Below are 24,205 nucleotides of genomic sequence, written 5' to 3' on the forward strand. Positions count from 1 at the left end.
TCCATTTGTTACACTGACCGATTTGTTAACGTTTTATCTTTTGCAGGAACTCCACGTATTGCATGAAGGTGTCCATGTCCCTCACGGTGGCGGAGAATGACACAGACCTCTGCTACAACTCCAAAATGAGGTTCTTTGAGAAGGCGGAGCTGAGCAAAAGCAAAGACATCATCTGCCCAGGCATTGAGGATTATGTACAGCAAGGAATGGAGCCTGAGATCGTGTGGTACAAGGTATGGTTAGAGTTTTTCATCAGCTATCACTCTATCAACAAAGGGTTAGGGTCGTGTTTTGGTTAAACTTAGCTTTAAATACCACATTTTCAAGCGGTCAAACAAAAAGAGAAAAATATTGCTTGTTGTGTGGAGAGTTGGGAGGCCCACAGTGGAACCGACCTGGCAGGCCTTCTGTGTCCAACAGGCCTCTTTGCCAGAGCTCGTAGGCGCAGCTCGGGGGCCAATTTATCAAATGTGAAAGTGTGCTTGATTAGGTGGCCACTTCCATTTCCCGCGGAATCAAATTAAAATAGCAGATAATGCCAGTGGGATCCACACCCTCCAGTTATTGGCTCTCACTTTGTTGGTGGGCTGATTCAATCCTGCAAGACGCTTCCCACAGTGCCCTAGTTTTTTTTGCCTCAGGTGGCCCAAAAGTTGAAAGGCTGTTTCTAAAAGTCCATGCCTACTTCATGATCGCCACCTACGTGGCTACATGGGCTGTGGAGATAGAAAATAAGACTCGTGTTGTACTTTAGGTTGTTTTCTGTGTGTACCTGGCTCCAGTGTAGTGTTTACCAGCTATTCACAGATTTTAACTGATCAGGTAAATTATCAGTGACTGAAACTAAAAGCTAGTCTCTTCATTACAAGCTGAACTCCATTTTTAACACATGTGCGCATAGGAAAAATGTCCTTTCAAATCCAAACAAATACTGAAAACACAGTTAGAAACCAATCCTACGATACACAGTATTTTGTCAGTGCAGTTATAGAGTAGCCAGGTCTGTCATTCTGTGTTGGAATCTGCTCCCTGCTGCTTGTTGGGCACACGGAGCCCGATTTTGATGTGAAAGGAAACAACCAGTACCCAGAATGATTTTCACATTCATCACATTCTGTACAAATTTGTTATCCGTGCTGATGTTGTCATCCTCACTTTTTGCTTATGTTTTGAACTCTTCACATGTGTCGCGATGAGAACGGAGGTTTCCTTAAAGCTCCAGAACCAACATTGTGTAGCAGAGTCACCTTAATTAACCTTAATGAAAATGTCTTGTGCAAAATATATATTATAAAATGCTTGGTTTCTCTGACACACAGGCCTACAGACTGTACTGGACCCACTGGTAACCACCGGTAACTACGGAAAAGTGCATATTGCCCAGGAAACCTTGTGGTTACTTGCTAACAGATTGTTATAGTTTCTGCAGAATAATATAATAACTTGGCTGCAAACACTTGCCGACTAGCAAACTCTGAAGAGTATGATGCTAACTGGAAATATAGACTGTTTACCTTTAGTGTACAAATTATTTCTTATCATATAAATCAGCACATTTAAGATAAGATAGGATAACCTTTATTAGTCCCACACGTGGGAAATTTGGTCTCTGTTTCTAATTTGCATCTCACTTTTAGAAGTTCAACTACTGTTTCATAGTTAGTTAGTAAATGCAAACTACAGGCGACTGTGACAGTGTGCTAGTAATCAAAGCAACTGCAAGGAGGTTTTGTCAGCCAGCCTCTAGCCTTGTGTGACTGAACCTTCATACGCTGGATAGAGGTGGGTGGGTGGGACCCACCATCTGTTCAAATTGTCTGATTTCGAGGGGCAGCAAATCAGTGGAAAACTGACTTATAAAAGAATAAATGAAGCTAAAAAAAAAGAAGCTTATTTCAGAGACTGTTACAGTGTATAACAAATAGGAATTATTTTGAACTTGGAATCATGCAAAGCTACCCTAGTAAAGTCCAAGATAAAAATATGTAGATGAAAATGAACAGAATTAGCCCCCTTTAATGAACCCATTAAGTTAATAATAGTTTTCTAATTTAAGACCTGAAACTGCAGACCATTAGGCCAATATAATGTAATGTTTCTTATTCACTCTGACTCAATATACTCTCACATAAAAAAAACATTTTTTATATGTGTATTAATATATATTATTAAACTGGTGCTTATTTTTTCCAATTATTCCAATATATAATTTGGCCTCGGTGTGTTATTTTGGGCTCTTACAGCTCCTGATGCTGAAATAATTTCCTGTTCACACTGATTGCCTCTAATTGGCTCCAGAGATGTTACCAAGCAACCGAGCAAATACTGATGATGCAACCCAATGAAGTAAATCCTAAAATCACTAAGAGTTTAGGAAGGAACTTACAGATAAACCCAGTAATGATTTTACAAATAGGTGGTGCAGCTTAATTTGGTGCTGCAGTCCTGCCTCAGAATGATAAATGCGCAGGCACCCGGTCTCATACATCACAGTTTAAAAGAGTATTTGTGTCGGGACAACAGGAGCTCACTAAACTAATGTCTGAAATCTGGCATCAAACAAAGTTTGTGTGCTGTGTGATATGATATGAGGTCTCTCTGCTATAAAGCTGCTGGAGTATTTTATGATACGGTGTTTAGTTATAGAGGTTCTCTACAGTTTTAGTTGTTTTGTTTTTAAAATCTGATATACTTTGAAGCTGAGACTGAATCTGACAGGCATCGATGTGAAAGTACAGTAAATTCAGATATAATAATTAATACACAAAAAGCACTGAGAGCATTTGGTCATAAAACTGTGAACTGTGTTAAATTTAACACCACAAATCTAGTAGGCAAAGGAGATCAATAAATCCAAGCAATATATAGTACTGTGCAAAAATCTTGATACTTCCCTTTCATTTTGCTAAGAAAATGAGAAATATAAAAGCTGAAAACATACACGGGAATACAGTAAATAAGTCAAACAGAGCTTCCCTTTTATGCTGTTCTCTGTCAACATGATCCCACATGATTTTTGTCCACAATGAGTTCACAATAAACAAAAATATAATGAATAAAAAGTAAAATAATACATTCTGTCAATATAATTACAGTCTGCACAGTGATATACCAGAACTTTGCAAATATGTCATTTTGCACATTCATTTCTTATATGCGATTGGTTTCTAACTGTGTTTTCAGGATTTGTTTGGATTTGAAAGGCCAAACGTCGTGCTGACAGATGTCTGTCAGTTACTACAGCAGCACACTTCCTTTTCTTATATGAAATATCTGAAGGATTAAATGTGTAGTTAAAGTTCTTAACACTGTCTAGAGTTGTTCATTGGTTCGGCTCATGATGTCCAGAGTACAGATTATATGACATTTGAATGCAAGTTTGTCATCATACCACTTGATACTGTCCATCCATCCATTCGCTTCCGCTTATCCTTTTCAGGGTCGCGGGGGGCGCTGGAGCCTATCCCAGCTGTCATAGGGCGAGAGGCAGGGTACACCCTGGACAGGTCGCCAGTTTGTCGCAGGGCCAACACACAGGGACAGACAACCATTCACACTCACATTCACTCGCACATTCACAGCTAGTGGCAATTTGGATTATCCAATTAACCTATCCCCACAAGTTGCATGTCTTTGGACGGTGGGAGGAAGCCGGAGTACCCGGAGAGAACCGGGTACTCTCCTAGTATCAAGTGAACTCCGTGGGTTCACTTGATACTGGAAATGTGAAAATTATTGTAGCCCCGCCCTCTTACTTTAAAGAAACCAGTGTTCATGCTTTACATTTACAAGTTGTATCTCCATCCTCTTGTTTTGTCTTTAAAAAAACAAAACAAAACAGGAGTGCAAGCCAAAGCAGTGGAGACAAACCATTGAAAGGAAGAAGGACATTCTCTCCATCAAGGAAGTACGGGAAGATGACATTGGGAATTACACGTGTGAAGTGCCGTTTGGGAACTTTGTGGTGCGAAGGACTACTGAGCTATCAGTCACAGGTAAGGAAGTATCCTGCCTTTCCTCATTTTTCTCCCTCCTGCTGCTTTTGTGAAGATTTTCACTGAAGTGAAGTAGAAACTCCAGCAAAAATAAGTGCCACGAACCGCACGCAGAAAGATCAATGGAAAATCCGTTGTCATTCAGTGAATTTCTAAACAAATGTACTTCCACAGAACATCCTTTTTGTTGCTAATGCTTCTGAGCGTACTGTCTGGTGATTATTTTCCACAGTTGCTTCGAGTCACTTAAAACCCCCCAAAATTAAGCTTTTTAAAGCTGATCACTGCACCTTTTGCCAAAGTGTGGCAGTCAATAGCGTCGCTGTGACTTCCAGGCTGCTTTAATTGCTTAGCAGTGGAATTCACCCAGAGCCACTTCAGCACTTTTTTTCTTAAGGCTGCTGAAATATTTAAGTCTGAACCTAAAGCAGGTGACAGATTTCTTGTCAGTGTCACAGCCAAGGTTGACAAGCCATGCACTATCCCACAATTTACAGCTTAATTATCTCTCTCTCTTTCTTTCCTTTTTTTTTTTTAAAGGCATATAGTATGTGAAGGGAATCAGGCTGCAGAGTTTTCCTGAGTAAAGTGTGTGATCAATAAACAGAGTCATAATTTTTTTTATTGTTGCCTGCTTTATTTATTTGAATCTTATGCTAGAACTCCTACTAAAGTTTCCTCACTACCAAGCTTTAAACATAATCAATCTTCAGGGAAATAAGGTTGCTTGCTGGATATAAAACGGCCCTGCATGGCTGATCTGAACCAGTGGAAAATGCTAATGTAAAAGTGGAGCTCGTGTTCTTTTGACTGCCTTCATACGACCACAGCTTCTCCTCTCTGTGACTCATTTGGCTCGGCGCACCTTTCCTGTGCTAGCTCATGTCTGCAAGGATACAAACAAATGCCAGATGACGCACAGCTGGGAAGAATAAAAAAACAAACAAAAAGAAAACAGGAAGAAAAAGAGGAAGAGCAGAGGGAAGCGGTTTGGGACAGGCAGAGAAACTGTTAGGATTCAGCACAGCCGTCGTCATCATCACCTCCATTGCTGTGTGACGATCAGACGGAGCGATGGCTTTTAACTGCTACTGGATTGCACATTGTAGTGCCTTTTCTTTTCTTTTTTTTAAGAGACTCCAGCGAAGGCCGAGCAAAGTCATACATCATTTTCTCACCAGCCTCAAAATGTCATCCCAACAGTCTTAATCTCTCTATCTACAGTAGAGACATTCAGCATTTCAAAACAGGTAGCAAAAGATGATTGATGATTGGGCCGTGGCAGTAAAGCAGGCATTTATGACTTTTTCAAAAGAAATACACCCTTCAAGCAGTCTGCTAGAGGTGTGGATACTTTTTTTTTTTTTTGCTTTTCTTTGCGAGAGCCCTTAAATGGTCTGGAAAAATTAATAGATGAATAGAGGAATATGCGTCTCTCTTTTTGTTGAAGTGATTAGAATGACTTTTGTCTAATTCCACAGCAGCAGTAGGTCTCTGGCTGGAACTGTTAGGATATAAACTGAACAATTTTTACCCATTCTGACCTTTGCTGTAAGTTTTAAGATGCAATTGTGTGCCTCGAGGCAAAAAAGTGTAATGCAAGTTCCCATTGTTATTTCTTGAAACTTGGAGTTCTTTTTATCTTTTGGAAAGCAACGCCAGTGTTCACTCTGCTTTTGGCTCAGTTGCTTTCCTTTTAGACAGAATTGCTTTCCTCAGAGTTTTGGATTTATTTATATATTTTCCCGTTTTGATTGAAGAAGTTTGGAGTTTTTGCACGGAGCGGTTTTCTTTTGTGCAGCGCTGCCATGGTGGCTATACCGATCATGCTAACTAGCCTGTAGTTTTGATGTGTCTCCTGGTTCTGTCTGCTGTCTGTGCTTCTGCACACATGAAACACATCGTGTCCTAAGGAAAAGGGTTTTGTTCTTGGAAAGAGCTCCTGTGCTTGGTGTTTAGATCAGCAATTGCACAAGCTTTCATATTCTGGCGGAATCACAGTAAATAAGCTTTGCAAAATTCCTAAAGAACGCTTAAAAATAAGCATCCACTGGCTTCATATTAAATTGGTTTTTTTTTTTGGTTTGTTTGTTTGGGCAAAACACCCAAGTTTGTCTAATTTTCTCAATTAATCATGTTAACAAGCGTTCTAGAGCTCAATTGTTTAGGAAATTGTCAGCCATTTATCCACATTATATTTCTATCTAAAAGGCCAATGTGAAAAATAAAGGATGAAATTCTACAAGTAACAAAACAGCATCGCAAACAAACTGTTCTTCCAAATTAAGACATAAGAGTTTGTAACTAACTGTGCCTTGATTTTTGGGCTACAATTCAGTTCATACATCATTTTTTAACCATGTGGCACTGGATTAAAAACAGGATGACCACCTCCACCAGGCAACCACTAACCAAGAATGAGTGGTTGCCTGGTGATTGCATTGAATTTTTTCAGTTTCAGTCATCAATTACAACCAGTTGCCATGACCAAACTGTCGCCCAGAAGTTGAGGGCATTAAATGTTCACCTTTCGATCGTAAAGAATGTGACTTGTCTACAGACTATTGCAGTTTGACTCCAACTGCATTGACTCAGACAGATTGTTGAAGGTTTGCAAATAATTGCTGTCTCATTTATAAATCCAGATAAATTACCAACATGCTGCCATCAGTCTGAATGAGTCTTTGTTAATGAACACAACTACATGAGACTCAGCTTATCTGGCTGCCAGCTGTTTGTATTCTGGATCTGTTTTTTTTATAAAAGCAACTTTGATAAGTGTCGATGTCATTCTGCAGTTTACTAATTTTACCTGATGCAGTTGCAAACTGATAGCAGACTTGACTGCGAGTGGTTGCAGACTTGGTCGCCGTCTTTGAAGAAACCAAGTCCATTGGTCACAATCACAGTAATTGTGGTTGCGCGTTGGTCTCCAAGCACCATTTTCAATTCAATTAAAAATGTATTTCTATAGCACCTTTAAAAGCAAGAGTTTTTTCGCAATTTGACTGTTGTATCATGGCGCCTTTCACCTAACTAGCATGAGTATATGCTTAATGAGTGTTTAGTTAGATACAGAAAATATAAGATATTTCTTGATAGACATACTATTTCACCACAAATCCTGGTTGACTTGCCAAGATTTGTGGTGAATTTGGCTAAGCAAGTAGCTTATTTACAATCATCACTATGTCCTTCCATTTTTCCACATGGCTGTCAAATTATCACAACACAGGAAGTTGGAAAAATCACCAAGTAACCATGGACTTTTGGATCATTGAGTCACTTTCAGAGTTACTGTTTGTGTTGGGAGTTTGTGTGGAGTTGTATACATAACCTGAAGGCTTGAGAAAAATGTGAAACATTTATATGCATTGGGTTCCTCCTCGTGTTTCCAGTCAAGTTTAAGAACTGCAGCATCGTGGATACACGCCAGAGAGGGAGCAGTGGGAATAGCTGTTTTTTTTTAATGTGATGTTTGGTTAGGAAATCAAGTAACACTACAATGTACGAAGGACTCTTTCTACTGCCAAAGCTGCTCTATACTGCGCTATATAAATACAGGCCATTTACCATTTACCATTGTTGGCAACATCTACTTGACCAAATATAGCTCCTCTAAAGTGCAGCTCTTGAGTAATTCCGGGAACTTTCGTATAAGATGGTAAACAACATCGGATAATGGCAAGTCTTTACTGTTAATTGCATTCCTGCTTTGCAAAAGGGATTCAAGGACTCTAGATAGTTGTCCAGACCTGAACTTTACATCTGAATACTTTCTTTTCTAATCTGGAATAAGTATACATGAACCTTCATATAATATTATCTTCAACCTTGGACAGAAAATTACAATTCACTATTAAAACCCTTGTCACTCCCCTCTTTATCAACAGCCTACAGCCGCTCTCAAAGCAGTGCAGTGGGACAAAAGGTCAGACTCCATTTGATTATAATGAGAACAGCTAAAATCATAATGAGCTCCCTCACCGGGTGATTGGAAGCGACATTCATTTTTAAATGAAATTTGTGGTTTTATGACTTCTTTGTAAGGTGCACTGTTTGATGTCTTAGATTAAACAGCACAGAACAAAGAAACAGTGATGAAACAGAGATACAGGAGAGCAGCAACTTTGGTGTGTAAAATAGACTGTCAGTGTGGCTAATGAGCTGGGACTGATGCTGTTAACCCGCTTTTCTTCTTCTTCTTTTTGCACCGCATTGCGATGAAGTGTATTTGGTTGTGTGCGGCGCCCGTAAATAACCAAAATGCTGGTTGAAAAACAATCATGAAAATATTTCTCAACATTAAGTGTTCCTGCCTTCTTCCTTGCACCGACTCATCCCTTTCACCCCATATTTTACATGTCTTTCAAGTCTGAACATTTTGAATTGACAGATCTGACACTATGGTAGCTTTGTGGCTTAAAGCAATTTTTGATGCAACACTTCTTTAACAGTCTTTCAGTCTGGCACTTTCAAAACCAATTTCTCTTGAGTGAACAATGCTTTCTTGCTGGGTAGTGTCGCGCTATTTCAGGGCCTTGCTTACTATTGAATATTATTGCATAGCAACATGACTGGCTAGAAATGGGAGGGGGTACAGGCGTTATTTTGTTTCCTGGGCCAGACCACTGCTCTTGAGTGATGGAAACCTTTCCATGTGTGTTCTCTGTGATGCATTTATAAGCTTGGGGCTGTTTTCTGCAAATGTAGACTATGAGGTCTAACACAAGCGCAGTATAACTGTAGAACATGAATTTCAGGTGGAGATCATGACTGTTTATTGCTTTCTCCCTGAGATACTTTAGAATTACTAAAGTTCCTCATGTTTAACATTTATTTTCAGAAATCATAAAGACATTGCAACAGATGATTAGAGTTCTATTGTCGTTTTCTTGAGCATATGTGAAACATTGACTTTACGGTAGCAACGTGCTCTCTACAAGTGTATATCTTATCTGTATAATGTTTATCTTATCTGGACAAGATAAACTGCCCAACAATTCCAGAGCTGCATGCATTCAAAGGCACAGCAGGACTGTGATAAGATCTCAGCCAGCCGTAAATGCAGTTTGGCTGTATTCTTTTAACCCTCAGAGGTCTAAGTCATCTTCGGCGATGGCACAACCCCCCCAATCCTAACTGTTATTCCAGGCAGCGAATATGTAATTTTTGGGTTTTATTAAATTGTTTTTCCCATTTGTTTGCAGTCACTGAGCACAGAAAAATAATCAGACTATAATAATAAAGTTTATTTCCCTTTATCCTAAATATAGCATTTAAGTTAAGGTTACATCTGTGATGCATTAAGGCTTGATTATACTTTCCATGTCCACGAGCCCACTACATTCCACTCTGTGATCGTTAGACAGTGAGAGTCCAAGCAGACAGATGCATGCATGCCTGGTTTTTGTGCACCCCCGTCTACAAAGAACCCACACGGCAATACAACAACTACACCACAACATCTCCAGCTGTCTGCATGATTAGCATTAGACCTCAGACAAACGGTAAAAGGTCATCTAACTCAACCCCTTCCTTTTACATCAACCTGCCTGCCCAATAAGGTATTGCTGTTTAGGCACTTAACTCTAGAGGCTGCCACTCTCAAAGTTACAAGTCATAATGGCAGCTTCCACAAACCACCTACAGGTAAGGCACTCTTAGATTAGTTGTCTCTCGTAGTAGTGGTCCTTCAAGAGTATCTATTTGGTTGTTCAACAACGCCTCATACCTGGAAAGGGTAAGTTCAGATTAAATTGGGTGTTTCGGAGGACCGTTCATATTGTTTAAGAGTTTATATCAAATTAACGCAGGATTATTCAAACATTATTCTTTGTGAGCAGCTCTTGGTTTCTTCTACTTTAAATTTATTGTAGGCGGAGCTGTGGCTCAGGAGGTGGAGCAGGTAATTTACAAGGGTTGGTAGTTCAATCCCTGGTTGCTCCAGTCTGCTGAATTGCTCCTGGTGCTTTCATAAGAAGTTAGAAAGCATATAGGTTATATGCACCTATACCGGTATATGTGAATGAAACATGTTGAATGTCTATGTTAGATTGTCTATTCTTATTTAATTCACTTATTGTACAGAATTCACCTGCTTGCTGCATGCATGCTACTACTGCACATTCACCTAATGTATATATTATATATAATGTTCTTATAATGCTCTTGTCAAGTAACAAATGTACACACCAAACACATCGCTTCTTTGCAAATAATTCAGAAAACACACCGTGAAAAAAAAGGATGTTGATATAAAGCGATGATGAGCCAGATGCTCCTAAACAAGAAAAACTGGTAACGGCCATTAGGCTGCCTCCTCCTTCCTGTTTTTGTTCTGTCCCCCCCTCACCCCCAACCGGTCAGCGCAGATGGCTACTCCTCCATGAGCTACTGGAGGTTTCTTCCTGTTAAAAGGGAGTTTTTCCTCCCTGCTGTCACTAAGCGCTTGCTGATAGGTGGTTGTGTGATTATTGGGGTTTTCTCTGTATTACTGTAGAGTCTTTAGCTTAAAATATAAAGCATCTTGAGGTAACTGTTGTTGTTATTTGGTGCTATATAAAACAAATAGAGTTGAACTGAATTCTGGTAAGCTAGATAAAACAAACTGATGAAATACCATAGTGACAATATAGCAAAGGAGTCACAGAGTAACACAACTATAACGTTCAGCTGAAACATCTGTGGCTTTAGGGAAATCTTTTTTCTTTCTTTCTTTTTTGGGGGGTTGGCGGGCATCCTTGCCCGGCACATCTTGGATGTCATTACCTATAATGTATGCAATTCTGTCACCATGATGAATGCTACAGCTGAAACATATTGACTTTCTAATACTTCGGTCAGTCTATTGTTCTTCAGGAGGAGCCAGATGACTTTATTTTATCTGAGTAAAACTAAATGTGGCATTTGTTTTGGTGGTGGCGGTGAAAGGAACATAAACAGCTTGTGGCACAAGAACAGCAGCAGCAGTAACTTCATATATCCACTCAGCATTCAGTCATTTACAGTCTAAACTAATTTTGTGGACAGTAAAATGTTAACACAGCCTCTAACCCGCTCAAACTATTTACCTCCTCAGCCCAGTATGACACGCCTACCTCTTTTCTGTTCTACCAAGTAGAGCATTTGTCCTAACCGTGCCATTTGATGGCTATTACCCAAATCTCTCCCATCCCTTAGTTGACTCATTAACATATGAAGAAGGCTGAAATATAATATGTCCTTTTATTGATGGAAGATAATTAATTTAGTCAAAGTGCCAGTGAAGAAAAGACAGAGCTGAGTGGATTTAGAAAGTAATCCTTTTGTTCTGGTGAATTGGATACACCATGTAATCAGCAGGTGCTTGATGAGGTTTATTAATTGTTGTACCTTTCTTATGTCATTACCTTTTTATATTTTGTCATTTTATTAAAGAACATACTTATGAATACAAATGAAGCTTGTCCCTGTTTTGTGAGTCTTCTGTGAAATGAATTCATTGTCTCCCGCTGTGGTCGATGGTGCGTTAACACTCTTTGAAGCCTAAAGAGTCAGTTATTTATTGTATTGCACCATTATGCTGAGTTACAAAATTAAAGTGTGTCATGTTTTTTTGTGCTTGCATAGTCAAATTTAAGTTTTTAGACCTGTTTAAAAAATAGTAATAATAGAAACAGATGGTGAATCTCAGGACTTAGTTCATTATAGGTTTTTGACCTGTTTTATGTCATGTCCTTGGCAAGAAAATAATGATCTTCACACCCTAACGCCGCTCTGAAGCAGTGGCACAAGTCCTTATGTGTGCTGTTCTCGGCACACATCACTTCACAGTAGGGATGCGGCGGATTAATTAAGATTGTCACTCAAACATCTGGTTGCTGTGGAAATGGGCTAAAAATGTATCCTTTTCCTAACTTCTGGCTTTTCCTTGGGTGCTTCGGTGCAAAGTTAATATAGCCTGGCGAATGGGTGCACAATCTGGATGTTACCTGCCCCTTGAATGACCATTATTAGTTTTTGTTAGTCATTCACATTGCCAATTATCCTTTTCCTCCACCTTCTAGGTGGTTCAGTAGCCTTTCATTATTTTTTGGAATCAATGATAAATAGTTTTTATTTATCTGGAAACTTCTATTGGTTGTGGGAAGACGTGTATTTAGCATCTTGGTGATAAATATGTTAATCTAGCTATAACATATTCTTTACAAGGTAAAAGGATGCATTTTGAAATCCTAACCATGACCTTTTTTTCCCTAAACCAAACCAAGTGTCTTTGATGCTTAACCTTAAGTGAAGGTAAAGAAAGTAATGGCTCCATCTGACTCCAACCATGGGATCTGTTTCTAATATAACATGTACACAGCACACTGCTTATTACTTCCATTCAGGTGGCCTGAATGACAATCAATTACAGTAACAAGTAGACATGATCAAGATGATGGCGTGGTTGTTGGTGTCAGTTATTTCAGAAACAGCGATCTCTAGGGTTTACAGAGAACGGTCTGAAAAAGAGAAAATATCCAGTGAGTTCTCTCGGTGACGCCAGAAGTCACAACGACAATGGCCAGATTGCTTTGAGCTGATAGGAAGGCAACCGAAATTCAAATAACCACTTGTTGCAACCGAGATATGCAGAAAAGCACCTCTGAACACGCAACACATGAAACCTTGAGGTGGACGAGCAGCAGAAGACCACAACAGGTGGCACTACTGTCAGCCAGGAACAGGAGGCTATGAGTTCCACCAGAATTAGACAATAGGCGATTAGAAGAAATGTTGCCCGGTCTGATGAGTCTCAATTTCTGCTGTGCCATTCAGAAGGTACAGTAAGGTCAGAATTTGGTGTAAACAGCACAAAAGCATGGATTCATCCTGCCTTGTAATAATAGCTCAGGCTGCTGCTGGTGTTGGTGAAACAGAGTGAGGGATATTTTCTTGGCACACTCTGGGCCTCTTAGTACCAACCGAGCTTTGTTTAAATGTCACAGCTTACCCCAGTATTGTCGATGGCCATGTCCATCTCTTTACAACGACAATGTACCGTGTTCTGATGGCTGCTTCTGGCATGATAACAATCGCAATGTTCCTAACAAAGTGTCCGATGACTGTATGGGAGAAATAACAGTATGGGACCGATTACAGCCATTTTAAAGTGCTAATAATATTTCAAATGTATGGAACGAGCAGACCCAATTAAGGGTGGGTGGTGAAACTGTTCTCAGTAATTTTCACAAAAATAACCCTTTCATTCTTACTGGCCATACTGCTAGCTGACAGCAGGTCACCCAGCTGTAAGCGCCCTGTAAGCACAGCAGTAAAATGAGGTCATCTTTGGCTTGTTTTGTTCATTGTTAGTGAAATGCAGACATTACAAATGAGTTTTATAACTCTAAAGTAATAAAGACACAGTCTCGAACGATACAGAACAGTAATTAGCAAGACAGAAAAGCTATATTTTGATTTGAAACATATTTTTTCAGGTCTGGGTAAAAGAAGGCAGAAAACAGGGCTGTAAGATGACGTTAAAGGGTTGTTTATTAAATCACAAAGATTCTTGCTTGTTTCATTAAGGTTCCATATATTTAAATAATTATTAATACAGGGACACATGGGCGACCTAGATGGAAATGGGGAAAATGTTGGGATAGGTGGTTAATGTTGTCTCCAGGCAGATTCTCTGGGAGCAGGAAGGGAGCCATATGCAGTTATGAAACGCACTTCAGGTGGAGAGAAGAGCTCTTAAAACATGATGGATGTCATTTTTATCAATTGAAATCTTTTTTTCATGGGCCCCACTGGTTGTTTTCCTAACCCAACTACTAAAAGAGGATCTCCAGAGAATCTGAATGGGAGGGGAGGGTCGCATGCACATTTATGACGTTACGAAAAAATTTCAGGATGCTTGTATTTCTGAGAAGGCTCCGCAAAGATGTATCCAAACAGCAGGGTAACTCTGAACAGAGCACCGAATCTGAGATGGCAGGCTTTTTTGTGTTATTATTGGTTTAGCATTATATGATTTACACCACCATATATATATATATATATATATATATATATATATATATATATATATATATATATATATATATATATATATATATATAGATAGATAGATAGATAGATAGATAGATATTTTATCACCTTCATTTTCTGCCCCAGCTATTGTCCCACTATTTGTCACGTCCCACTGCTGCCATAATCTCATACCCCCGGTCAAACCCGAAATATCAATCAGAGGCGAAAGGCAGAACCAGAGGCTTTTCTTTGCTGCCTGTAATGGAAAAGTCTGGGGGGGGGGGTGTTGTTTTTTGTTTTTTTTGACAGTGGCTTTTTTCAGTTTTCTTTATCTTCTTCTTCAACTGACACCCACTAAATTGTGCAGTCAACTGCGGCACCAAATTGAGCGTCACGTTGCAAAAGGACACAGGTAACGATAACGCCATTCAGAAATCAGCGTGACGTTTTGCCCCCCGAGGTCTATCTTACGGTTCTACAGTAAACAAAATCCTGACTTACATCAGTGCAGCTTTGGAGGAAAATCTAAAACTTGAACATGGAAATATCATCAGTTTTAACCATTAAATGTGATGTTTTATGGACTAAATAGTGGATTAAAGTCTTCCATTAAAGTCTCTATCTCTGGATTTTGACCTCCTCTCACACATAGAAGTCAGGCATATAAATAAAAAAGGACTTTTACCTTGTAAGAACATTTGGAACAAGCAGTGTAAGAGATGGCGAAAGCCTTGGCGAGACATGCTGTGGGCAAATTTTGCTCGTCACTGAGCCTAAATGGCACCAAATGTTGCCTTTGAAAATGTTCAGATTCATTACCTCCAAGTCTCGCGATCAACATTTTAATTCCTTAATGACTGGAAAGGCTGGAGGTTAGGAACAAATTGTTTCCACGCTCACTCCTCTTCATCACTATTAACAAGGAAGTTTTAGATTTTGCTTGGCTTCAATTCATTACTGGCTGTGCCCCTCCGCTGACCATACCACATGTCAAAATTTAATTTGGGCTCATGACATAATTGGGTCTCATTTGTGACACAGAGTGAGCTATCTTCGCTGTTGCACTCCTTATTTGTGATTTAGGTTGATGAGATACTATTTTTCCCTTCGTCTTCCTCTTTCTTTCTCGTGCAGCTCTAATTTGCAGAAGGCATGTCAGCTGGAGAAATCTTTAACAAAATTGCTTTGAGGGCGATCAGTGAAATGTTGCCTTTCCCATGGCGGTTCATTAACTTTTGCCTTTTTGCTCAATTCACATGCAACATCATTTTTACAACATAATCACATAATAACAACATACTTAGCGACTGATTATTTTATTATGGACTGGCCTATATATCTTTCTTTTTGCGATTGTTAGTAAACAGACGAGTGATTTATTTCGTTTTGTCTAACCAGCAGTATTGGCAGCAGGTAAAGGCAGAGTAAGGTTGAGATTAATTAGCAACAGCAGGTGCAGTCAAAAATATAATATGATGCAATATTATAGAGTGTAACGTATCCGTAATCCACGTCAACGGTGTTTTGTTGCATCTCCTGCGCTTGTTTTCTCAGTTTGCTTTTGTCCTCTCTGAGGGAGCTTGCAGGCCCACTATAGAAAAACATCATTTGAGAGGCTTGAATGAGAGCGTCATCATTTAGTATCTTTGGCTTGACAAATGACTTATGATGTAGCAGTTATGATAATGGTTGTCTTTTATTCTCCTGGTAATTGCCAGATTGATTAACTGACTTTGTTTCATTGCTATTCAGTACAATGCTTGTAGCCCCACTGAGTCATGTTCCTATTAAAGGAAGTTGATTTTTAAAGGGGCAGTTCATTCTGGAGTCAGATATACTGTTTTTCAACCATCCTGTGCAACCAGCTGACGTGTCAAAGTTGAGTTGCGCTCATCAGTGCAGACGGACTCGGATTGATTACGGACCAACGCAAACAGATTTGTTGGAAGTCTACGTTTATGCATTTCACAGAAATTATTTGCAGTCAGCTTGAGTCAGACTGCTATTGTTTGGAGGCAGGTTGCCACTCACCACGTGACCGTGTAGTCACTTCATGCAGTTGCACTGAATGTCACAATGGTTGCCTGGTGATTGCATGGGATTTTGCAGACCTCGATGTTAATGTTTTTCTTTTTGTCACTGTTCCACTCACTATATCACCATGCACATGGGTTAGCTTGCACCATGCACCATGGGCCTTAGCTTACATTACAGAATATCTAAATAGGGGAGCGCATGGGGTAGAAAGCAATCCTGGCAAATTCCCCTTTTTTATTTATATTTTTTATTACAAGTTATTAAAGAACTTTAGTATTGTTCATTGTCAATACAAGATATTTCTATGTGGTACATTGAATTTGGCCTTTATTGTTAAGAAGAATCTGTAAATTAATGATTTTGCCACTTCATAGGCAACACAATGGTGCAGTGGTTAGGACGGGCGTCTCGCAGTTCCTGGGTTTGTTTCCTTCTGCCAAGCAAACATTATTCATAATTTGAAGTTTTCCGTAGGTGTCTCTTTTTCTGGGCCCTGTGCCGTCTCTCGCCTTATGACAGCTGAGATGGGCCCCGGCCCTACCGTGACCCTGAATTTGATAAGTGGAAGAAAACAGATGGATGTCCAAAAAGGACTGTCTTGAATTGCCATCTAGATGAATTCCAGCCTGTGTTGGTACAAAAGGATGTAAAGATGCTCAGATTTCGTCACATGCTAGTGACAAGAAAAACTAAATGGATAATCAACATCAAAACAGCATAGATGGATACATAGCACTACAGGCCATGGGAAGAACATGTATTTGGTTTGGAAATGTCCCTTTAAAGAGGAAACTATTTCTTTTGTACTCGTGCTCTATTCTGTGCATTTACAACATGCAACACCTCCCCCACTCGGTGCTGTGACTCTCCGCTGTGCCCAGCTGTTTGCCGTAGCTCCCTTGTTTTGAGCAATGCCCCATCCCCCTGTGGTTTGGCAGGCAGTTTGTTATGCGTTCCCCTGCCATCAGTACTCAACCCAGCAAGTCAACTCACCCCTGCGTTCTGATCAGTCCAGCAGTGTGTGTGTGTATACTGTAGTGCGCACTCAGCATCCCGGTGGGTTTCCACCTGCTGGTGCCACCAAAGGAGCAGCACACAGGAGATGTGATTGCAGAGCTTACAGCAAGGGAGGATGTGGGCGAAACAGGAGAGAAAATATCAGAGCGTGAAGCATGTGCAGATCATGCTTCATGAGCATTCTCAGAGTGGAGTGGTTACTTGGTTACTGTATATGAGTACAGGCTTTAATTTAACTGAAATACTGCAAGTGTGTAGCTGCCTGTCGCTTTTAGGATTTGCAGGCAAAAGTGGTTTTATCCTTTGAATCCCAGAGATAAAACATTCATAGATACAGAGCTTGGGGAAATCTGTCTTGCTGCATTTGTATTCCTGTATATCCTTAGGTGATCTGCTGTTTGCATTGTTTGATTCTATGAAACACTGACAGGTAATTGGCAACGTGTTTTCTGGAAGCCTGTGGTTTTTGGCTCGTCCTGGCAGATCTGAGCCCCGTGAACAAACTGGCGAGGGAGAGCTCCAGGAATTAGTTTGACTTGGCAAGCTTTCCACAAGGTGAGATGACTTTGATCAGTGTCCCCTTCTTTGTTGAGGTGGCACTTTCTGGGCATGAGCTCTGTTTTAAGCAAACAAAAGACTATCTCTCTTGGCATTTTATCAATAGACACAGGGTTACCGAGGGTGGACTGAAGTTTTTAATACATTTTTCTTCTAAATATCTTGGTGACGTACAGCGCATAGTACTACCACACATGACTAAATGCAGTATATTCATAGAAAGGAGTTTTGGATTGTTGACAAAAACAGATTTGATCTGAGAGTGTCGTTTCTTTCCACTGTTGTTATAGGTCGTGTTATCATTTCTTAAGATTAATCAAGTGTTGCCATTATGTTGAATAAACCTTGTTAGCCATACACACAGGTTCCATTTTCCTTGTGCAGTTCTAGCTGCATGCGTAGAAAGCTTGAGGCAGGGATAACAGTAGCAAGAACCCCTCGTATAAAACACAGCAGGCATCACTGACAACTCGCGTTCAGGAAGCCAGACAAACCATGAAAAAGAGTAGCCTCAGTGGAAATGGGTTGCAGAGTTGCTTGCAGATGCAGCAGCAGCTCAAACTATATACCCTGTGAATGTGATTGAAGGCATAGAAAGGTAACGGCTTCAGGGACCGGCATTGTTTCTAGGCAGAGCTTGCACAGAGCTCTGCTGACTTCCTCATGTTGTAGCTGTATGCTGTCACCGTGGGGCTGCTTTAATGGCATGCAGAACAACGTATCCAGTTGGGCTATTCTTGGAGCCCAACTGATGTAGGATTTTTAAAAAGGATACCAATGCAGATATTTGGTGATTTAAAAATCTGACATTTTCAGACACACAATCGACTGCATGAGATTGCAAGTGAGCAAACATTAGGGATTGAGTGTGTTGGCTAGTTTGTGATTCTCTACAGCATAAAGTTGCAAACCTGAACGATATACAGTAGGACCAATACTGATGTTTTGTGACGTTTTTTGAAATAAAATATTTCTGTTGTTTTTTTCATAAGTTACATAGCAGTATAAGCATTATAAAGTATTATAAATGTTTATACTTGTGGATCAGCAGATATTGACTGATAATATTTTCCTCCCCGATAATCCAGTCAGGCTTTAGCTATTCTTTGTGTTTGTTTTGTTGTTGTCTCGGTAGCTTAGCTGCTGCCAAGGAGAAGCAGTGCAAAGAACTACTCTACAGTGGAGGCTGGTGAAATGTCATCTTCCACTGTTTCTTCCTCTGTGGTCAACACCACTGTTCTACCTATGCGTAGCACCATCCCTGGGTTTACACATAAGCCAAAATCCTTCACTCTGTGTAGGCAAACAAAGACAAATGTGGTACCATGAGCACCACTTTAGCCATTGGCAGATAGGCAGAATTAGCACTATGTTGGATTCTGAGATGATGTAGCATCTTCTGGTTTATAAATGTCAGCAAAACCACTGGGGCACCTTTGATGTTACATCCATTTATGAAGACATTTTCATCTGCTGCTGCTTTTGTTACTTTAGCACATAGTTAGCTGTTAATTTTTACCCCATCGTAAACAGTTAGTGCAGATTTAAAAAGGGAGTAAGACAGTCATCTGACTGGCTGAGCAGTCTTAGCTATTTATATTCCACTCTCCTCCAACTCTTCTTCACTTGGTGCTGCTGGGCAGCCTAAATGGCAATTTAAATGGCAGGTGCACCTGTTCAGAAATTATTGTTTGTCTTCTTGGCTCACTCGTGCTGCTCTTTGTTAACGTGTGATTAAATCAGCCTCTATATTGAAATCTGAACCCAGAGCTGATTTGAGCGAATGTTTGCTGAAAGTTTGTTGCCCGAGAGACGAGGCCCAAGCGGAGCAGGTGAACCCGAGCAACAGATGCGATGCTGATTTGAACAGATGGCGAAAGAATGCATAAAAGGTCAGGTGATCTGTGCCTGTGCTGCTACTGCAGAACACTGATTGGGTTCTTTTTAAGAAGGAAGATAGAACAATAATCCCCCTGCATAAAAGGGGGATCAAGAGCTTATAGCCCCTAATTACTAATGGTGGGAAGCGATTTGACATATTCTTCATCTTTTGACAGGCATGATGATGCTTTACATGAACCTTGACTGAACAAGTAAGTTTAAAATAATAAATATTATCCAGCTGTTCCAACCTGCTCTCCACTACACCTATGTTTTCATTTCAATCCATCTTTGCGTCACAAATAAACATTTCTATGCAAATATTTAAACAAATGACACATGAGGGTGTGCAGTAAATGTACCCGTTGACTTAGGATCCCCTCCAAACCGACCTTCACCTTTTTCAGCGATCTTCTGTCATACATCTTGTCAATATCTATCAATTAGCTAACTGTGCTTACAAATGCTCCTCTGACACACCATACATCTGGGATTGCTAATTAAGATGATGTGTTACATAATTAATGCCTTCACTCAGCTAATTAGCGCTCACTTAGTGCTTTAGCTTTTGAGATGTGAAAATCAGCGCTAAACGAGTGTTAATGTGATTCGGCACCGCAGTGGCATGGAGCAAGAGATCAGAGCGGGAGATGCAGGGAACTAAAAGTTCCTTCCTCGAGAACCTTTAGATGCATCCGCCTCGCTTAACTGGTGAAACTCGCGGGGAGGTCTCGGGTTTTATGAGCGCTGGTGTAGGGTTGATTTTGAGTGACTTTAGATTTACGGGCCCTGCGCGAGTACATAACTCTCGAAGATCTTCTCTCCCTCTTTTGCTGCCTCCGCCATCACTGACAGTCTGCAGAAACGACCCATCAAGGACACTTCAGCAACGTGTCAATCCACCGACTCCAACCAGAGAGATAAGAAGGTGGAAAGGGACAGCGGATGGCACTCTTGCATAATTTATACTGAGCAAAAAATCAATTTTGGGGCATAAATTACTCCGATGTTAATTAGTTGCAGATTGGTCTTTTACAAAAGGTGCATTCTAAATCACCTCAGGGAGACTCACCACGCTGAGATGAGACCCGATTGTTCAGCTGCTGATAATTTCACATGATGTTATGATGGAAAATTAGACTTGTTACTTACTTGGAGCATGACCAAAATATTTTTAGAAGATGTAACAGTTTCTGTGAATACTGATTTTTTTTCTTCTCCCCCCTCCTGGTCCCTCTGCCGGTGAGAGAAGGAACTCCTGCAAAGAAAATGAGTCGGTGGAGTCAACTAAATACTCTCACGTTGCTACCGCCCCATCCTCGCTCTTTCATACAGCGAGACACGCTCTTAATGCTGCACTTGCACACACATGCCGACACTGCTGCACAAACCACCCTCAGTCAGGGAGATTGCTTACCAGCGCTTAGTTCAGTGGCGATGCCCAGTTGGGCCTTGATGTAATGGAAATTGATTGCACTGCTCCCAGGCTACACTGTCATGACAAGTTATTTTAATGGCACTAAAGCAGGCTTATGTTGAAGTTTAAAAGGAGGGGGAGGGCTGAGTGTGGTTGGGTTGGGGGGGGGTGACAGTGACTCGGGGCATATTTGCAGCATTGCAAGTCATTTTATTTATTTATGAGACTGCACAATAGTTCTCGAGACAGAGAGACAGCGAGACTCCGGGTTTTTCCGCGAGAGATTGAGAGGAAAATCACGGGTAAGCGGGTGGGTGACGGCTCTAGGTTAACCACCTCTAACATATAAGATCTAATTAAAGGTTTGATTTGTGACACCTGCTGTACATTCAGGTGTCAGTTCGAAGGCACAACAGTATATAGCGCACACAAGCCATTTATCCCAGTAGTAACCTGTCACGCAGAGAGGAAGGAAATTTTCAGCCAAGATGAAATCTGTAGTTTATTGGCCTCACACAGGTAATGGCTGCAGTATGAGAGCTGTGACAGGAAGAACTTTTCCATATTTTCTTTTTTTTTCTTTTCCACTTTTTTTGTTTCCTTCCCCCACATCTAGACTTGAAGTATAATAGAAATAATAAAGACTAACTCTCCAGCCTGCTGGCACTTCTTCAGTGAGGTCATTTCCTGTCAGCGCATTGCATTCAGGTAACTCTTGGCGGAGGTTGTGTGCGACTTGCTGACATGTGAGTTTGTGTTATTAGAGGAGACTCGGCCATTCCTCGCAGACTTCTGCCGCCATCCCGCTATTTTTCTTCCTCCCCCCTGCACGCCTTTCATAGTAAGCGAAATCTTTTATACTAGAAGCAAAAGACACGCAGGCCTCAGAAATGAGCGCTTAAGAGCCTCGTAACACAATCAGTTTCTAATTTATTTTAAAGTTTAATGGCATTTTGAGTTTAATGGCATTTCAGATTGCAATGTCTCTGTAATAAATTATGATGGCTCATGCATGAGCACTTCAAGTAATGTGTTTTCCTCATGTTTTGTCCGCAGGCCAATTAAGGCTCGCTGCGTGACAGTCTGGCCGAATCAAAAGGTCCCCGCACTCCTTGACGGCTAGAGCAGCCAATTAAAATCCAGCGATGGCAGCCGAGCCTGCCATCGCCACCCACCGCGAGTGATCATTACCACATGTGTGGGTTGGACGGAGTCTTTGGCCGAAGTATTGATTACGGTGTTGCAAAACGATCTTTGGCGCTTTGGCCCGAAGGAGCGGGGCCGTCGCGGTTAACGGGGAGGAAGGTGTCAAGTCGGATTTTGAGAGCAAGCAGCAAACACGATATACATATGCACACTCGCGCGCACGCACGCCCACCGTGCTGATTGCCTGTGCCGGTGTTACTGTCCACAGTGCACAGCAGTAAGCCTCATCACACGGGTCAGCAGAGCCAAGACCTCGCTCGCATACTGCTTGATCATCTGAACAAGTCCGGAAATTAACTTTGATGTGGAATTTCTGTGGGTGAGCTGCTTAGGTCCACGACAGGGCGGGTGGGGGGTAGAGGTGGCTGGTCAGCTGCGTATGTGGGCGAAATGTGTTCGCCACATGCAGAGATATGAAAGAAAGCATGAGAGAGGAGGAGTGGGTGTGAGAGAGGTGGCAAGAAGCCTCCCCCATATATTCAACTAGGAGTCACTCATATACTTCTAATAGGCTTAATTCGTATTCAGCTCACATGAAGTTGTGGGCTTATAGAGCTAGATTGAATACATCTCAGCTCTCTGTGTGACAGACCTGGACCATGTCTAAATTAGATTGTAATTTCAATGAACTATCTCTTAGCATACATACAGTGACAGACCTGTGATCACTGCTAAGAGCCCTCCTCTGCAGCTTTGGAAAGAGCTTTGATTTGTCTGCCTTCTTGTGTTTGTGTATTCGTGGTGTCATTGAGTGGAGCGCCACCATTTTGCACAATTACAGTGACCCACAGTGGACATGATGGCAACTGACAGCTTTTTATTCCTGCCTTATATCAAGCAAACATCATGTCAACAAGAGCACAACAAAAAAAGGAAGAAAGTTTGTTTCTTTTGTTGTTGGGGTTTCTTTGAAAAGCAGTCATTTGCATGGTTAAAGGTGTCCCAGTCCATAGTTTTTGTATCAACAGTGGATCTGCTGAAAAAAAAACAACCTTTTTTTAAAAGCTCTAAGTCTTAAAACACCCTTCATTTCTTTAAATGTATATTTCATTATATTCTACTAGGAAAATGGGAAACGGGGGCAATGATTTATTGAAATATCTGCAAACCTACATGGACGTACCGTACCTGTTCTCGCTTTCTTGTCTTGTCTTTAAGTAGTCTTCAGGAATAGTTCTCCAGGCTTCTTGAAGGACATTCAAAGCTCTTCTTTGGATGTTTCTGCCTTTTCTTCTGTTCTCTGTCAGGATGATCGCGCACTGCTTCAAGAATGTTGAGGTCCGGACTCTGGTGAGGCTGATCCACGAATGATCGTGTTCTTATGTGTGTTGTATTGCCAGTGTGTTTGGGATCACTGTCATGCTGAATCAGGAGCTTTTCAGATGGTTTTGCATAGTGGATAAAAATCTGATTACACTTTTCTGCTTTCGAAATCCATCAATTTTGACAAGAGCTCCAACACTACTGGCTGAAATGTATCTGCAAAACATAACACAACCTCTACCCTGTTTTTCAACCCTTCTTTCACTATCATTCTAATTAGGTTTCATCTTTCCATATGACTCTGATTTTCAGACCTGCTTTTATGTAATTTGGCATACCTCACCCTTTTCTCCCTGTTTCCCCCCCTTAAGAATGGCGTCTTCAAAGCCACTCTGCAACTCCGACCATTTTTGATGAGACTTCAGTGGATCGGCTAAAGGGCCAGTTGTTTTCCCTAGGTTCTGTGTCTGGTATCTTTTCCCATTTTTTTAGGCTATGACTTTAAAATAGTGTTCATCAACTGCCACTTTTTTTAAAGATGCACTTTAAAAAAGGTGAAAAGATGTCCAATTTTACATCTTTGGGAATCACCATCTTGGTGCAAAAATACTATTTTATGCCTGTCAAAATCTGTTATGTTTGGGTTTTTTCATGGATTCCACGAAAGAAATGTGAACAACTTCTATGTTTTAGCAGCAGGCTACTAGTTCTTTGCTAAGTCTGTTCTGTGTGTAGACACACGAGTGATTCATCCATTGAGTTTTGTGTCTTTTTGATGCTTGAATCATCCATTCTTCACAAAAAATCTAAAACCGCAACAACCGCTGAC

The 24,205-nt window shown here is 40.7% G+C and overlaps 1 protein-coding gene across 3 annotated transcripts in view; it reads left to right on the plus strand.

The window, feature by feature from the left end:
- Positions 1-24,205, plus strand: part of LOC147302397 (interleukin-1 receptor accessory protein-like 1-B) — a 346,491-nt gene that overhangs the window by 153,810 nt on the left and 168,476 nt on the right. For all 3 annotated transcript variants that reach the window (XM_086282654.1, XM_086282652.1, XM_086282653.1), the window contains 2 exons: positions 47-233; positions 3,842-3,995. In XM_086282654.1, the coding sequence (XP_086138780.1) occupies positions 47-233; positions 3,842-3,995 (341 nt within the window). The remainder of the gene's footprint in view (positions 1-46; positions 234-3,841; positions 3,996-24,205) is intronic.

This window comes from Aulonocara sp. 'chitande type north' Nkhata Bay, linkage group LG23 (genome assembly GCF_057382095.1).
Source record: "Aulonocara sp. 'chitande type north' Nkhata Bay isolate Kocher_YH1m ecotype deep benthic linkage group LG23, A_spYH_male_GT1.1, whole genome shotgun sequence".
NCBI classification, from domain to species: domain Eukaryota; kingdom Metazoa; phylum Chordata; class Actinopteri; order Cichliformes; family Cichlidae; genus Aulonocara; species Aulonocara sp. 'chitande type north' Nkhata Bay.